At 40.2% G+C, this 18,876-nt stretch overlaps 1 protein-coding gene across 7 annotated transcripts in view; it reads left to right on the top strand.

The window, feature by feature from the left end:
* The window catches only part of LOC306988173 (uncharacterized protein), a 75,548-nt gene that overhangs the window by 8,970 nt on the left and 47,702 nt on the right, over positions 1-18,876 (top strand). The window contains exons 1-6 of one of the 7 annotated variants that reach the window (XR_013795334.1): positions 184-436; positions 790-856; positions 985-1,164; positions 2,308-2,495; positions 2,665-3,281; positions 4,772-5,237. Coding sequence is in view for 4 of the 7 variants with exons in the window: in XM_079592981.1 (XP_079449107.1) it covers positions 1,136-1,160 (25 nt within the window). In the remaining 3 variants the exon portion in view is untranslated. Of the gene's footprint in view, positions 1-183; positions 437-789; positions 857-984; positions 1,165-2,287; positions 5,238-18,119; positions 18,245-18,876 lie in introns of those variants that run through there. The other 6 variants (XR_013795335.1, XR_013795336.1, XM_079592980.1 and 3 more) reach the window with 6 other exon arrangements.

The raw sequence follows: 18,876 nt of genomic DNA, 5'->3' as shown, positions 1-18,876 counted from the left end.
TATATGTTTGTGAGGTTGAAGCTATTTTAAATTGCCCTGTAAAGGGACAAATAAATATTTTACCACTACTACTAAACGTTGTCTAACTAATATAATATTTTGTATATTTATAAACTATTATAGAAGAGAGATCTATTTTTATATTGAATTTATCATTCCAAAGTTTATAGCTATATATATAAACTTTGGAATAATATATGCTGTTGAGTTTGTCTTTCGGTGATGACGTCATCACAAGCGCGCGCTCCTTCAGTGTCGAGACTTCTGAGGTAAACAGTTCACTCCACTTCACGTAATTGTAAAATACTCTTTACACCGTTTAAATATCATTTTACGGGCACATTTCCTGATGGTTTTCATCGAGTTCGTCGCTAATTGTGTCTGCTGACTAAAACGCTCAAAGAAGCGGTTTTTATTTCTCTTCACATACAAATCGGTAGGAGCGAAGTTGATAAAGATGGGTGTGTCATTAGTGTCTGTCTTTTGTATTGCTGCTTTTTTCTGTATCATTTGAGAAATAATAGTAATATTAGAGCACTTTTGTTGGCTTTCAGCAGATATTCTGACTCAAACAATCTGTTAGCAGCAAATAATTCTAATAAAGTGTGTTGATCTCCTGATCCTGAATGGCTTGTTTAATGAGTGTTGATAGTCTATGGCTCATCTATTATCAGAGCAGCTGAAAAGCCTCTTTATTTCATGTCAATAAATCCTGTTTTCCCCTCATTCATTATGCTGATGTCTTCAGATCTGTAAACTGCCACATTAAGCTCATTTTATTGTCAACAGACTTGAGCAAACGACACGATCAGATACTGTGGTGATCAGCTTGTGACATCTAAGTTACTAGATATAGGTAAGTTTCATTACAGCATTTATTTCATTAACCGTGTTTCATATAAAAGATAAACAAAAACAACTCGTTTAAAAGGTGTGAATTAGGATAAAATAAACTCAGTAAGCATTTCTTCTTGATTTTGTCAGATCTGCTCCTCCTTCAGTGAAGCTCCTCCCTCTGCAATTCACCAATAAATGCTGGAATATCGAGCATCAAACCATCAGGAAGAGCTGAAATCTGCAAAGACAGAGTTTATTGAAGGACAGTGAGAACAGGAGAGATCCAGAACACTGCAGAATGAAACACACTGAAGAACAAAGAGGTTGGTGTTTATTCCTCATTCTTCATTAGTGAGGCTGAAGAACATTAAGGTTATAAAGCTTTAAGTAGTTCATCAGATTTAGTGTTTGTAATAGGAAAAAATCTTAAGAGGTAAGTGTTTCCTCTAGGATTTTTTTGGTGGCATTTTAAGAAACTCTATTTCTCATTATTAAATATGAGAAATTAGAAACCTATTTTTCTTAGGCTAGTTAACTCATGTTCACGTTTCCCTCATTCATGTGTTGAGCGCCACCTCAAGGAGAGGTAACAATGGAGAAAATGTACAATGGCTAATTAATTGTTCATTTAAAGGGGTGGTTGATTATGATTTCTCATTTCTAACTGTAGTTAGTGTGTAATGTTGCTGTTTGATCATAAACAACATCTGCAAAGTTACAACGCTCAAAGTTCAAAGCAAAGAGAGATATTTGCTTTTAAAGAAATCGCTTTTTAAAGGGCACTTATTATGGATTTTAGAAAATGACCTTTCGGTTTGAACATAAAAGGCTAAAAGTTTTTGAAGTTTTCAGTGTGTGTGTGTGTGTGAAGTAATATGAGCTTCTAACACACAAGCTCTTGAAGCTCCGCCCCCTGTGTCATTTGCATTTAAAGGGACAGACACAAAATGACGCGTTTTTGCTCACCCTCAAAAAGAGACAATATTAACATGCTATATAAAAATATCTGTGGGGGAATTTTGAGCTGAAACTTCACACACACACTCTGGGACATCAGAGACTTATTTTACATCTTGTGAAAAGGGCATTATACCACCGCTTTAAAATTAGTAAGAAAACGTTCTTATTATAATAAATATCCATCTTAGAGACTGTCAGAACTGTAACACTATTGTATAGTTTTTAAATGTTAATATTATGTTAGATAATTGTGCAGTTGATCTAATATATTTAATAGTTCTTGCCACAGAAACATGGGATTTGTGTCTATAATGTTTTTAAAATAATAATTGGAAGATCAATGTACCTCATTCATGGAAAAATATTTATAAAATGGCATCAAAATGATCATAACTTTGGTGCATATTTCGTGTTCACTTTTTGTCTTTTCACCTTACATTTCTCTCTGATTTTTATGATTTATTTATAATGTCACTTTTTTTCGTTTCAGGCCTGATGGAGGAGAGTAAGGAGGAGAAACATCATCATATCAAAACTGGAGAAAAAACTCACTCACAGACTGAAAGTGTTTCTTTCCTGAAAAGAAGAGACAAGAAACGTTTCACCTGCAGTCAGTGTGGGAAGAGTTTCACACACAAACAGAGACTCAAGGTTCACATGAGGATCCACACTGGAGAGAAACCGTTCTCATGTGATCAGTGCGGGAAGAGTTTCACACAACAAGGAACCCTTCAGAAACACATGATCATCCACACTGGAGAGAAACCGTTCTCATGTGATCAGTGCGGGAAGAGTTTCACACGACAAGGACACCTTCAGAAACACATGATCATCCACACTGGAGAGAAACCGTTCTCATGTGATCAGTGCGGGAAGAGTTTCACACATCAAGGATACCTTCAGCAACACATGATCATCCACACTGGAGAGAAACTGCATGAATGTGATCAATGTGGCAAAACATTTTTGAGGGCTTCAGGCCTGAAGAGACACATGTTAGTTCATTCACAGGAGAAACCACATTCATGTTCTTTGTGTGGAAAGAGTTTTTCACTTCTGCAGAGTTTAAAAGATCATCAGAAAAAACATACTGGTGTAAGAAATCACTTGTGCTTTGAGTGTGAAAAGACTTTTATTACAGCTGAAGCTTTGAAACGGCATCAGAGGATCCACACTGGAGAGAAACCCTACAAGTGTTCACATTGTGACAAGAGATTCAGTGATTCAGGACATCTGAAAACACACGAGAGGATCCACACTGGAGAGAAACCGTATCACTGCACTGCATGTGGGAAGAGATTCACTCAATCATCTGCTTTACTCAGACATACGAAAAACAATCACAGCAAGTAGTTCATCTTCAGATCCGGAACGTTCAAATGTGAAGCTTCATCCTCACCAAACATGAAACATTAACGGGTCAAGTAATAAAATCTGTCCTAACCAGCGACAACGATTAAAAAGGCGGCAAAGAAACTTAAAGGGTTGGTTTACTACTTTTTTTCTTTGCATGATTGTGTTTATGGGGTGCAATATAACATGTCTTCGTCTTTTTTTTTTTTTTTTTAGCCTTATTTTTCATAAATTTGACCTTTATTGTAAGCCGCTTTCTCCTCTGTCATTTGAACGACCGGTTGACTTCCTGATTCTATGAAACCACTCCCTCAGAAACAGGCATGGGCTCAGATTGGTTCGTTGGGCTGGTGTGTTGTAATTGGCTAAACTGCGTAGTGCACGTTGTCCGGAAACTTCACGCCCATCACCTTTACGGGCGAAAGTCGCATGTGCTCCGGTCAAATGTAAATAATGGTGTCAATACTGCCGTCAGTTTGAGCCAGAATCAGACCCAGAAAGCGGCAATGAAGAGAGTCAAGCAGAACCTCCCCAAACACGGCTCTTACAAAACGTTTCTGAATGGTACATTTTTATTAATATTATTATTCTATTCTACTAATATTATATAAAAATTTCGATACTGTTACCTGAAAATGCCACTGCTGCCACTTGTTAGCTTTTGAGATAGTTTTCTCCTGATTAAACATGTAATATAACTGAATAAATGATTGAGTAATACCGCAGCTGAAGTTTGCTGTTGCGATTACAATAATTTTTTTATTGTATTTTAAAATATTTTAAAAATATATATTTTTTAACTTTATACACGTTTGTCTTATACACACAAAATAGCATCGAACTAACTGGCTACTATAAACAAACAGCTTTGGCATTGGTTTACGTTCTTGATCAAATCAAAAAATTACTTCATAAAGTATACATGGAAAATACATTTACAAAATTAGTACATAATTACAAATTGCAGGTTCAAAATGTTTGTACGCGTTTAGACACACAAAATAGCATAACTAAAGTGGCTACTAACGCCAGCGCTGGCATTTGTTTACATCCTTGATAAAACTAAAACATTACGTCTGAAATTATGCAAACATTTACAATTATTAAGTCTTACTTACAGGTTGTGGCCCAACAACGGCTGCTTCTGGGTTTACAGTTGGAACTGCTTCATGTTTTAGAAACAGTTTCTTGTTTAATCCCGGCATTGAATTCGTGGAGATTCTGGAAGCTGCCTTCCGTAAAGTGCGCAGCACAGAGAGCTAAATTACGATTGTAATTTTCAGGAACATAATCAAACAGAAATTTTAGCCATTGTTGACGAACTACAGCGTCCGTAGGAAGCCCGAGCACAGAAGACCTAATAGCTGGGTGAAAATAACACACTTTCGACCGACGGCATGGCTTCAGCTCTCCACTATAACTCTTCCTCTTCCACAAAGCCGCAGAAATATGGCCACGCCCCCTTTTTTGCATATTCCGGAGGGAGGGTTGATGTAAATGTATGGGTTAGTTACGTACAAAACCCGGGAACTCTGCTTACGTTGAACTTTCAGCGCAGCAACTTTGCAGATACTGTTCATGTACCAACAGCAACATTACAGACTATTTCAAATGAAAAAAGTGAAATTGCAATCAACCACCCCTTTAATCTGAATTTATCACAATGAGTAAAGTTCATCTTTATTTACTCAACTGAGAGATTCAGATCAAAGATGGAGTTCCTCCCAAAAGAACATCGTGGTTTATTCTTGTATATAATTTTGCTGCATGATATAAATTGTTTAGTAAAATGAATTGTTACATTTCTTATACTGCATAACAAAGTATCACTAGTAGTTTGTTTAAATATGATATAATATTTTATATAGGAAAGCAAACGTTTTTTTTTCCATGTACAAACTGTTCTTTCTGTAACACTTTTAAAAGAGACAGATTTATCTTTAAGCTGTCCTTTATTGGTGTTTTTAAAACAACTAGTTATTCTTCCACTTAGTAGCTATGTTTCAGGTTTTTATGTGCATTTTGAAGTATCACATCAGAAACGAGTGATGGAATTGCCAATAAAAATAAAAAAATTCAAAAAGGTTTTTACGCTCTCTTGAGGTGGTGTTTGACGTGTGCAAAAAAGAGTTAATGGGAATAATGGGAGATGGAAACACATTTGCTGAATAAATTCTGACCTAGCAAAAATGAAAGCCATGTGACTAATCGGTTGTTTCCGCTGATGGTGTTTTATTTACTGTCGGTTACTAGGTTACCAATATCATCGTCCTCCGCTCTAACAACCTGATTGATTGTGAGCACCCTAATTTATTTATTTATTTTTTACTTTGAAAAGTTTAGCTTCATGTTTGGATGGAAACCCAGCTAAAGTGTATTTAGAAAACACAGATGTAAGATATACTTTGCAACTGACCTTCTTTTTTTATTCTCTTGAGAAGCTTCGCTATGATCAGGGCCAGCGCTACCTAACCTAGACAGAGTAGGTAATTGCCTCCATAACCAAAACATCCCCCATACGCTAGTACATGCAACTCCGACACTAGGTATCCCGAGAGGCTGGGCGACGGTGTGTATTTTTTACCCTTTCCCAAGCCACATCTCAACCGAGATAAGTGTCTGCTCTGGATTAAGTTATGCGGTAGACCACAACACCAACTAAACGTGGATAAATTAAACAAGGATGTCTACATCTGTTCTAAGGAAAGTCAGCAACGTATTTGAACGTTATCTTTAACATCTTTAACGTAGCGTTAGGGTAACGTTAGCCTAACATTAGAAAGCGTTAACGTTAGCTTCTAGCTGCGTTGTACATCATGTCACTTCGCTTCATTAACATATCTGTAAATAACCGAGATAACAAATGTTAGCAATGTTGTGCTGAATGATTCATGTAAATACTGTAGCACCAAACTAACGGAGAGGTAGGTGTTGCAAGTAGCTGAATAAAGACGCTACACATACAGCGGGTTAAGATACGTGTATTTATATCTTGCAGAACTCACATGCCCACACAGCACAACAACTGCTACTTCCTGTTACATGTTAACATACCCAAGTTCCCCACAAGGTGGAGCTGCTGCCTAAACAGTACAACAGGATACCCGGTAACAGCTCCCCTCCTGTAGTAAGATATCCAAACATTAAATGGCATTGCCCACAAACCTGAACTCCATTAAACTCTACCTGTTAACTCTGCAAAGAACACCCCAACGTATTAACAGGTTATTACCATGAACAGAACAAAACCTAATTTACCTAACCCAGCTGTTGGAACACAACTACCGATATGACAGCTTTAGCAGTGTTCTTGTTTTCCAGTGTTCACTTTCCTTGTTCAGTTTGCTCCACTTACAGGTTCAATCTATCCCGAGGCTTAATTAGCCTGCCACTCCTGGAGTATGCCTGGCCCTGCTCCGCTCGGAGTGACGTGCAACTGGTTTGTGATGAATGGGTTACCCCCCCCCTGACTGGTGCCTGTCTCTTCACTGCTGTCCTCGCTCACAGAGCCCTCCTCTGTGGCATGTGCGTCCCCGGGACACTCAGGGGAACGTTCTAGATGCCCTGATGACAACGAGGGGACTCTCTCCGCAGGTCTAAGATCGACCCTGTTGCGACGGTATGTTGTCCCCTCCACATTAACAACATAGGACCTGGGGCCCGCCTGCTGCAGGCACACCCCTTTTCTCCACCGGCCAGTCCTGTCCCCAGCGAGTGGTTTCATCCTGATGGGCTGGCCGATGTTCAGCTCAGGTAAATCTTTGGCTGATCTGTCATAGCTCAGTTTCACACACAGTTTGTCCGGTATCTCATTGATGACCAGGGGCATCAGGAGCTGGTCCGCCACAGGGAGGTGCGTCCTCAGTCTTCGCGACATCAGCCGCTGTGCAGGACTGCAGTGCAGTCCTTCGGTGGGTGTGTTTCTCCAATGCAGAATAGCTTTCCATGGGTCCTCGCCAGCAAACGCGGCTCTTCTGCACAGGTTTTTTACAATCTTTACTGCCGACTCTGCTTTACCATTGGCTTTTGGTTTGTCTTGGCGATGAGGTAACATGCTCAAAGGACCACTCTTTTGCAAATGTCCTGAAAACTCCACATGCAAACTGACATCCACAGTCAGAAATGACCCGGTCTGGTATGCCATGGCGTGCAAATTGAGCCTTGCACCTCAGGACCGTAGTATCAGCTGAGAGGTCAGGAAGCAGATCGACCTCCCAGAAGTCAGAGTAATGGTCCACCACGAGCAGGAAATCCTTTCCTGCATGGTTGAACAGGTCCATGCTCACTATCTGCCAGGGACGTGTGGGTAGTGGGTGTGACATCATGGTCTCCTTCTGTTGTTCATGTGCATACTCATTGCACACAGAGCATTGTTGCACAAAGTCTTTGATTTCCCCCTGCATGTTGGGCCAGAATAGAGTGTCACGAGCTTGCCTGTAGCTGGCCTCTCCCCCTATGTGGCTGTAGTGGATCCGTCTCAGCATTTCCGGTCGCAAAGTTTTAGGAATGATAACACGCTGGCTTCTGAAGAGTATGCTGTCTTGCACACTGATTTCGTCTCTGATGGCCCAGTATCCTCTAATCACTATGGGCGTCTCCTCTCTACAGTCTGGCCATCCTTCAAGCACGACAGTCTTGAGCATCTGAAGGCACTCATCCTTCTCTGTGTGTTGTCGGATTTGTGTGAGGCGTTGGCTGGTGACGTTCAGGTAGTCTGTCTGCTGAATTGACCGTTCGCAAAAGCCACGCCCCTTAGTTATTGTTACTACGCCCGTCAAACAATTGAGAACCAGACACATGGCTGGGTTGAGCTCCATACATTAAGTGATTGGTTTTGGAGTAATGCAGCAGACATATCCTCCAGAGCACGACAGAAAGTATAGACAGAATAGCGCATGGGAGCACATGCACAAAACAGTTTTGTAAAATTATATATCAATCATTTTTATTTGATCATATAGCCTATCATTTTACAAAACTGTTTTGCGCATGTGCTCCCGTGCGCGCTATTTTAGTCACAACACTGCAATCAGAGGACGCGCTGAAACCATCAACTCTCTGTGCTGTTCTCTTCATTCATAACTCGTAGCCGACTGAGAAGGATATATTTGTGTAAATAGTTGTGCAACTGCGCGAACTTTGTTTTGAAGTTTAATGTTTGAGTTCCAGAGGAATTTGTGTCTGTGTACCTGTTCAACCACATCTAAGTTTCGTAATTAGTAAGTCTGTGCTTTTTCTCTTTTTTCTCTCTTGTTTGCTGACTGATGAGGGGCCGCAGTGCCGTAGTGAAACGGTGTTTGTACATGTAGCCTATTTTTTTATTATTGTTGCAAGCAATCATAAAATACAGCAAGCCCGTGCAGACCTCACTGCCATAGGCGCATCGTTTCACTATCTTGCTGAAATCGGAATGTTTGACGGAGGTCCTTCTCCTTAGTTACAGTTGCTGAGCTAGGATAGGACGAGAACCGGTCGAGGGCGGGGTTTTGCGAACGGTCAATTGCTGCGGTGTCGTACTGTTCCTGCTGCAGGCTGCAGACCATTTCCCGCCTGTACTGTGTGTCTGTGCTCTGTGGTGGGGTAGCAGCTCTGCTGAGCGTGTCACTGATGTACATTTCCGGGCCTGGCTTGTACACCACTTTGAGGCAGTAGTTCTGAAGCGTAAGGAGCATGCTCTGGAGACGCTTTGGTGCACTGAGGAGGGGCTCAATGAAGATGGACACCAACGGGCGGTGATCTGTCTCTGCTGTAACATCACCTCTCCCATACAGGTAGTAGTGGAATCGCTGACAGGCAAACACAATGCTCAGGCATTCTTTTTCTATATGAGCATAATTTTGCTCTGTTTGGGACAATGCACGGGATGCAAATGCAACTGTCTGCCCTTCCTGCAGCAAGCAGCAGCCCAGGCCTGTCTGGCTGGAGTCACTCTGTATGGTGACCGGCCTGTTAATGTCACAATATCTCAAAACAGGTACAGCTGTAATCAGCGTCTTGATCTCCTTCATGGCCGTGTCGTGTTTTGGCAGCCAGTGCCACTGTACATCTTTATCGAACAGCCTCCTCAGTGGTTCACAGACCTCTGATAACCGCGTCATGAACTTGGACAGATAGTTCACAAACCCCACAAAACGCTGCACGCCTTTAGTGTCTGTGGGGTTAGGCATGTCCAGAACTGCTCTGACCTTGTCAGGGTCGGCTTTGAGGCCCTCGGCCGAGAGGACGTGGCCGTGAAAGCGGACTTCCTTAACTCGAAATTGCAGTTTCTTCAGACTCAGCCTCAATTTTACTTCTCTGCATCTGTCCATCAGTGCGGTGAGGTTTGCATCATGGTCTCCAATGGCTTCTTCCTCTGTGTCGCCACAGCCCACAATTAAGATGTCGTCAGCTATAGGCTCAATTCCTTTCAAGCCCACCAGGAGCTCCTGCTGCTTCCTCTGATACAGCTCTGGCGCAACCGACACGCCGGAAGGGAGTTTCAGCCAGCGTTTCCTGCCCCACGGCGTCCAAAATGCAGTCATCAGGCTGCTCTCCTCATCCAGGCGGCACTGTAGAAACGCGTCCACCAGCTTGAAGATACGTGCTTTTGGCAGTTTGTACAGCACATCGTCTAAGGTGGGCATGAGGTAATGGGACCGCTTGAGAGCTCGGTTCAGGGGTCTGGGGTCAATGCAGAGCCTAAGTTTCTCTGGCTTCTTCACTATGACCAGATTACTTATCCAGTCAGTGGGTTGTGTGACTGTGACTAAGTACCCATCTCTTTCATACTGGTCCAATTGCGCTTCACCGGCTGCTTTGAGGGCCACTGGTACGTTTCTGGGAGCGCACTGCACAGGGACCACAGTGCTGTCCAGCTCAAAGTGTGGGTCGCCAGGCAGGGAGTCAATGGGGCCGTTGAAGACATCATGGTACGTGCTGATTAAGCCCTCTTTAGACAGCATGCTCAACTTGATGTGGTCTACACTATTCAGCTCCTCTGGAATAGTGAACCGTATCAGACAGAGATCCTCGCATGTAGAACTCGAAAGCAGTGGCCTCTGGTCGTATTTCTTGATTTCAAAGTCAAGTTTGTGTCTCTTGCCTCTAATGACGCACTGAGTACTGAACAGGCCCATTGAGTTCATCCAAGCACTGTTGTAAAGTTTCAGTCTGGTGAGACTAGGCTGAAGAGCCGTCGTGGGCGATAGTGTCATTTTGTCCTTAATGCTCATCACGTTGCAAGTTGCTCCAGAGTCGAGCTGGCACCTCTGGGGCCCATTCTGCAGTGGGAGGTTGACAAACCACTTCTTACCCTGTGTGTTCACTACTCCTATGCTCATTGCTGTGTAGATTTAGTTGCCGCCATCATCATCTTGGTCCTCTTCAGAGGGGCCGTCCATATTGTGCAACTGGCGTGTGTTTTGGCCTCTTTTCATGCACACTTTAGTGAAGTGATTGGGGGTGCCGCACGAGCGGCATGTTTTCCCAAAAGCGGGGCACTGGTCCCGCCCACGTCTGTGTTGAGTTCCACAGTACCTGCACTTGCCTGTCCCTCTCATGCTCTGTGCAGGTTTGATGGTCTGCTCAAATGGCCCGCCGTCGCTGTCCCTCTGCCACATTAAGGCTTTCCCCAGCAGGCGGCATCAGTTATTCCAAGAACAAGCCTGTCTCTTATAAGCTGGTCTCTTAAGGTTCCACATTCACATGTTGCCGATTTTTCTCTCAGTCTCGTAACAAATGCATCAATAGTCTCACCCTCCTCTTGTCTAAGATTTCCAAAGACGTACCTCTCGAAGATGACATTTTTAATTGGTGTAAAGTAGCCTTTAAGTGCTTCCAATATATCTTTCTGCTGGTCTTGTGTGAGACCCAGGTTGTGCTTGTATAAGTGTCGGCACTCACTGCCCATTAGCCGTCTCAGTGTTGCCGCTTGCACGTCCGCATCTTTCTCACATAGTCCGGTCGCCAGCAAGTAATCATCAAACTCTGCTCGAAAACTACACATACAGCGGGTTAAGATACGTGTATTTATATCTTGCAGAACTCACATGCCCACACAGCACAACAACTGCTGCTTCCTGTTACATGTTAACATACCCAAGTTCTCCACAAGGTGGAGCTGCTGACTAAACAGTACAACAGGATACCCTGTAACAGTAGGCTACTCTTGGTAAAAAGGCGTGTCCTGAAACGTATGCAACTTAGACCTGTACATATTTTATTTGATTATGAACCATTAATTACATATTGAAGCACAACATTTTAGACAAATTTCTACCAAAACAACTGGGGAACTTTGTGTTTTTTTGTGTGTTTTTTTGCGGTTTATCACGTTTACACTGACCTGTAAATTTTTGCCTGGAGCTGAAGCTTTTCATCGACCTTCTCAACAATAAAATTATTAATATAACCGTCCAATGCATAGTTAAGGCGTTTTTGGTGACTTCGAGATGATATATAATCTTTCTGTCTCCAAAAATCATCAATTGCCTCCTGTGAAATGTCTCCTACTGTGACAGCTGCCAGCGCCCGAGTGTCCGAGTGAGTGGAGGGGGCGTGGCTTAGCCATGGGTCAATTTCCACCGGATCAGCGCTGGTTCTCCCATAGATATACATAATAGAGTGCCGAAGTAATGACGTCACTTTGTAGGCCAACCCGGAAGTTAGCGGCGCATGGGTTCCCTCGATCGAAAAGCTATGCATTTTCCCCATAGACTTTTGGAAAATCGCCAAAAATAAGATCTGTGTTCAACAAAGAGTTGTGACCCTTACACGTTTTGTCTATCAATATAATCTTTACAAGTTAATCCAAAATGTATACATTTTGAAGCCTAAATAAAGCCGTCAGATATAAAATGCTAACGGTAGGCTATAAACGGACTACAGCACACCACTGTAGGTGGTCGCGGATCAACGTCATCATCAAGCTTCCTCAAACTTTATTTAAAAAACACTCTCGCTCATTATGATCTGCGCTGTGAATGAATGGTATGAACACTTATCCACCTTTTCATGAGAAATATTACCCATTCGTTTTTCCCCAAAAAATTTTAGAAACTAATTTTGTTTATGCGTGCCTCTCTGAGATTTTTGTTATCTTTTGTTAATGTTTTATTTATTCGTTTATTATTTTGTTAGTTTATATAAACCTTAATATTATTTTCTTTGTGATTACGATTATTATGCCTGATCATTGTGCCCCAAATAAACTTTAATAAAAATGATCTTTCACTGTATTATGTTTGATTGTAGTTTTGCATACCATTTGCTAATTCGCCAGAAAAAAACGCGCTTTTACCATCTCAGAAGCACTAACGTTAGCTATGGCCGTATCAATTTCCAATCGTATGTCCTTTTTCTTAGACAGAAAGGCCATAGATCGACGAGAGAACCACTATAAATCTGGACATGTACAGTGCAGCTTAGATGCTGGTTCACTTGTGGTTGCATCTCGGGACAAAACAAAACACCATTGTCGAACAGTCTCTCCACAGAAATAAAGAACGTGAGGCTGAAACGCGGGTTAGTATTGATGACGTCTAAAGTCCCCGCCAAAGGATGTAGTCCCTTTTAGCAACTTGTTAGCAACCACCGTTTTTAAGTCACAATAAAGTTTTAAAAAATTACAAGCAGGTTATAACTGGTGTGTTTTATGTCATAGATCAAAACGTGAAAATATTTAGAGGCTTTGTTAACCACAGACCTTATTTCAGGCGATTTAGCAAAAACCCATTCAAAAAACCCATAGACTTTAGGGCGAGGGAACCGGAAGTGCTAAAATAATAACTCACTTCCGCGTTTTGGCCTACAAAGTGACGTCATAACTTCGGCACTCTATAAAGGCTAGATGTCTTACGGCGGAGTCTCGAACGGCATCACCCGGTGGCCATCTTGTCACAGGCAAGCTTTCTCTAAGGTGAGTGATCTGCACGAACACAAATACTCTTAACTCGCTGAAGTCTTGACGGATTTACAAACGGTTTGGTTTCTTACAAACGTTATTAACGTGGCTATAATTCTGGATGCTTGAACATGTTGAAATATATAATATTATAATTATTCATACGTATGCAGTGTCATAACTACATCTCTGATGTTTATAACAAACCAACCCGTTTGAAAATCGGTAGAAAATTGAGTAAGTTATGGTTATTTAAAAAGTACATGCACCATTAAAACAATGTTACGAGTGAGCGAGCTGACTGTGGCAAGATGACCGCCGTGTGCGGACATCGACCTCCATTGGCCAGCAGCGCGGACGAGACATCTAGCCTTTATTATATGATATGGGTTCTCCTGCCGGAGATGGACTCGCGCTCTACGGGCGAACTTCGAACTTCAGACCGCCGTCCTGCGTTTCACTCACAGCCGAAAGATGCTGCGACGCGACTGACTCCATAACCTGCCAATAAACAAACAGTGCACAGTTCTAAAGGACTTTTTTTTTAATCTAAATTAATTATATTCATTATCTTTAGGAATAAAGTCATGTTTTTTATGCAAGGCATGCATTTCAATTGGCGAAAATACAGACGTGACACTCGTTTAGGTGACTCACATTGCGTCACCAGTATGTTGTTTTGGATTAAATAAAATGAGTTAAAGCACAGTAATGATTTTATAGATAAAACAAAACACACACCTGAATTTCACAGAGGAAATGCACCAATTCTGCAACGCTGAGAAGAGAAGAAGAGAAAGTTCTGGAGAGAAACAGCCCGCGCTCACTCAACCGTTGAGTTGTCCTCATGTCGAGGGTGGAGGGGTGCATTGTTTTAATTGAGTAAACTTACTCAATTTCTTAAGAGTGCTAAATATATTAATAATATTGTTCGGTTTAATTCTCAAATATTTTGATAGAAATTTCACACATATATAAAGTGTATTATAAAAAAAAAATTGGTTAGTCAAATACTTAATTCTTTTAGTGAAATGTTTTTAATATATAATAGTACATTTTAGACTAAATTAACTGTTGGATTTTTAGTAAATTATTTTGGTATGTTAATTACTTTGATTTTTACTAAGCCACTGAATAATTTTTTAGAGTGTTTGTAAATGCAAACCTGCATTTCTGCAGCTGACTGACTTGAATTATGATGGCGCCGAAGCGAACAGATCCTTCGAATGCCGCTAAGCGAAAGGCTAAACCGCACGTAAAGAAGCGCAGCTTGTGCAAATTGTCACATATTTTGGAGTGATTGTGATATTTTTTTTTTGAGAAGTTCAAATGTGCACATAAATGAATAGTGTATGCAATTATTAGTGAATGAAAAGTTTTATTTGTGTGTATTTTTTATTTAAACAGGGACAATGTAAAATATACATTAACCTTAAAAAGGAGAGATGCATTATACCAGGTTGTAGCACTTGTGCTAATTTTCACCTGTAGTCCCTGGGCAGGCTGATGTCAACAGTCTTACAAAAAAAAAAAAAAAAAAAAAATACACATGTCAATAATACATTTATCCCAAAAACAGCACAACAATGATCACACCTTTCATTCATTTCACAACATTTACAAATACAATCTCACATACATATCAATTACAATACATTATGTAAACATGTTTGTTTTAAAAGAAGCCATTTTTTGGCCCGTTGTGATTTTTTATTTAATTTACACATGTGGTCAGCTCTGTTGGCAATTTATTCCACTGTCTAAAATATATCAGTTTTATTTGTGTATATACGTTGTCTTCATGATTTCAATTATATCATTATGCTTATAAGTTAAATGTAAAAAAACATTTTTTATGTAATATGTATCTCTTATGTTTGTGTGTAGCCTACGTATATATAGGCCAATATATACATGACACACACACACACATTCTTGCATTAATAATAAATGATTCCGGAATTTTAGTTACATCTAAAAGCTATGAGACATCCTTATTTTAGTTTGATATGTTTAATAGATGGTTTGCAGTTTTAAACGGAATTTGGCGCGTTTTTGAAAGTCTACCGGCTCGGCGATGACGACATCATTCGCGCGCTCCCTTTTCAGTCAGTCTGCTGAGATGAGCAATTGACGCCATTTCGCGTAATATTTCATATTCACCTCTTTACACCGTTTAAACTTTACACTCATCATTCTACAGGGTCATCTGAAAGGTTTTCATCGGGTTTCGACGCTATTTGTGTGTCTGAGAAGAACAGACGAGCTGATGATGATTCACATACAAACCGGTAACGTTAAGCTAGTGAACTAACTTTATTGTTATGAATGTATGTATTAGAACATCGAACTATATTTCGATTATATGGACAAATTACAATGATATGATGTGTTCTTAGTGTCTTGGCTGCCAGAGCCAACTCTCACGCGACACTTTTTACACTTTCTAACTCAGAGAAAAATCGCGAATCAAAAAACAGTGACACCGACAGACAAGCTCTCTCTCAGATTCTATCAATTTTATTACGAAACTCAAACAATAAATACCGTTTTTTTGGCGCTTGTGAATGTGACGACACAGTTCAAGCAGCACGTGAACCGATTATACTACAGTATATATAACTAGTTAATAGTAAATAAACACGATTTGAGAAATAATGATACAGAATAATAGCAGTTAACTTATAGTCATACTGAACAATATGTATGTTGAAAGATACAGTGCAACTTAACGAAATGTAGCTCATTATCCGCATACATAATTGATATTGAATCACACAAATTGAAATCGTGAAATTTGTCAAGCAATAATAAAAACAGTAGCCCACCAGTCATTGTACCATGTAAACATTGTAACATTTTGTCACTAAAATTCAGTTGAATTACCAAATTGACTATCATAATACACTTATTGTAATGCAAGGCTTTTTCATTACAATAAGTGTAATGTATCCCCCCCCCCCCCTTCCATAATTCTCACTCCAAGCTAAGCTCAAAAGTTGGTAGCCCTGAATTTATATTACTGATTTTTTCTGTATAATTTGAGAAATAATAGTGATATTACAGTACTTTTATAGGCTTTCAGCATGTATTCTGACTCAAACAATATATTTTTTATTCACTTAAAGTGAGATGATCTGCTGATCATGAATGGCTTGTTGAATGAGTGTTGATAGTCTATGGCTCATTATCGGATCAGCTGAAAAGCCTCTTTATTTCATGTCAATAGATCTTGTTTTCATTTCATTCATTATGCTGATGTCTTCAGATCTGTAAATTGCCACATTAAGCTCATTTTGTTGTCAACAGACTTGAGCAAACATCACTATCAGGTACTGTGACATCTACAAGATATAGGTAAGTTTCATTACAGCATTTATTTCATTTATCTGTGATGAACCATGTTTCACTTAAAAAACAAAAACTGAGACAATAAACCAAAAAAGTTGTCAAGTTGGTGTTTTATTTAGTGGTACTTGCTAGGGCTGTAACGATACGCGATATGAAACCGAAATCGCGACACTCAGATCCACGATCCTGTGTCGCGGTGTGATAAGGGAGAATCGCGACACACCCCGTGACTACCTTTCCAATCATGTGACGCCTGTCTGCAAAAGTTGAGCTAGTTGAAGAGCGCGTGGAAACATGGCAACTAACCCAGAGATTGCGGACCCTCCCTCCTCATTTAAGTCAGCAGTATGGCAACATTTCGGCTACCCGGTGGAGATAAAGGATGGCAATCGTGTATTCGACAAGACCATGGGCGTCAGTTTGGTTTGAAATGTGCTGGGGACAGAGACGCATTCGGAAGTGCTTTTTTAGAAGTGCTGGGTAGGCCTATGATGACGCATTATTTTTCTTTCTCTTTCACGCAGGTCATGTTTTGAAAGACTATCCTGTAGCTTATGCTACTAATGTAGCTCTCCAAGCTATATGCTCTCCACAGAACATAAAATATTCATTTTATTTTATTTTTTGTGTTCGCATTTACGAGGAAAAAACAATGTTATGGACGTGACAGTTCTCGGACTGCTTTAAAACTTGAAAGACCTCAAACAGAAAGCACAAAGCCTTTCTTTAAAGTGAATTTCGTTTTGTATTAATTGTATCTTAATTTTAATCAATGTTTCATCAATTGCCTGGATTTAATAAATAATAAGTAAAGCACTAGATATCACGACACGGAGCCGCCGGCGCTGCTCTCATAAATGAACAGAAACTCCGCATAGCCTACTTTCCTCACAGACCTGAGAAATAAATCTATTATCTACAGAATGCTTGAAATCATACTTTTAAACAGAACAATTCAAAACGCAAGAAAACTATGTAATCCGAAATGTGCATTTCTCTGGTGCAAATGGCGCGTTCACTACTGCGAATATTGCGAGTCAGCAATGTCACCTTCATCTTTGCAGCCGACACATAAAACACTAGTTTATTAATAAACAATTAAAATGTGTCCTTGCTATATTTGACATATTCATAATTATTATTTTTACCGGTTCTTTGACAGCTTTTAGGTGCTTTATTGGCAGCGCCACCCTTACAACATAAACGCGTCACCACTGCATCAGCACAGAAAACATGGATTCTTTTTTTTTATCCCCCAAAAAAAAATCGTGATACGAACCGAATCGTGGGTCAAAAATCGTGATACGAACCGAATCGTGGGTTTGGTGTATCGTTACAGCCCTAGTACTTGCAAATTTGCACATTTTATTTCTATTTATTCTTTCATTTTTATACTTAGCTACATTGTTTACATTTGGTATTTTTATTTGCCTATATATTAATGAGAGGTAAGATAAATCTAAGAATTTAAATATGTGGATGAAATTCTTAGAAATAAAAAGAGATAGAGTTTGTGAATTAGTATAAAACACTTTGCAATTAATTTACTTGAAAATGACTTTACTAGATGGAAAGGTGAACATAAATATTTAAAATGTGTAAAATGGTATACAAACAAACCCACTAACTGATTTCATCTGGACAGATTACAGATGACAGATTTTTAATACAATTATCATTATTTTACTAATGCTCACATCAATTCACCAATAAATGCTGGAATATTCCCATCAGCTACAAGTGAAGACGAGCATCAAACCACCAGGAAGAGCTGAAATCTGCAAAGACAGAGTTTATTGAAGGACAGTGAGAACAGGAGAGATCCAGAACACTGCAGAATGAAACACACTGAAAAACAAAGAGGTTGGTGTTTATTCCTGATTTTTCATTAGTGAGGCTGAAGAACATTAAGGTTATAAAGCAGTTCATCAGATTTAGTGTTTGTAGATCAAATGGCGCTTGTTCTATCCAGACTGGACTATTGTAATGCTCTCCTGGCTGGTCTCCCAGCTTGCACTGTCAAACCTCTGTAACTGATCCAGAATGCTGCAGCTAGAGTGGTCTTCAACGAGCCGAAGAGAGCACACGTCACTCCTCTCCTCACAAAATTGCACTGGCAAATTTTTTTTTAAATAGTTGCATTGGATTGTACTGTGAAGGGTCATAGCACTTACATACTGTTGGCCTACTGCTAGTTTAATTGCTTCTATTGTTACTCATTTGTAAGTCGCTTTGGATAAAAGCGTCTGCTAAATGAATAAATGTAAACGTGCTGCGTAACACGAGAATGAACCTCATTGGTTCTTGCTGAAGCTCAAACGTACTGCGTAACACGAGAAGTAACCTCATTGGTTCTTGCAGAAGCTCAAACGTGATGCGTAACACCAGAATGAACCTCATTGGTTCTTGCTGAAGCTCAAACGTACTGCGTAACACGAGAAGTAACCTCATTGGTTCTTGCTGAAGCTCAAACGTGCTGCGTAACACGAGAATGA

This window comes from Phoxinus phoxinus, assembly GCF_949152265.1.
Source record: "Phoxinus phoxinus genome assembly, chromosome: 20".
Taxonomy (NCBI): domain Eukaryota; kingdom Metazoa; phylum Chordata; class Actinopteri; order Cypriniformes; family Leuciscidae; genus Phoxinus; species Phoxinus phoxinus.
This window is presented reverse-complemented; position numbering and strand designations above follow the sequence as displayed.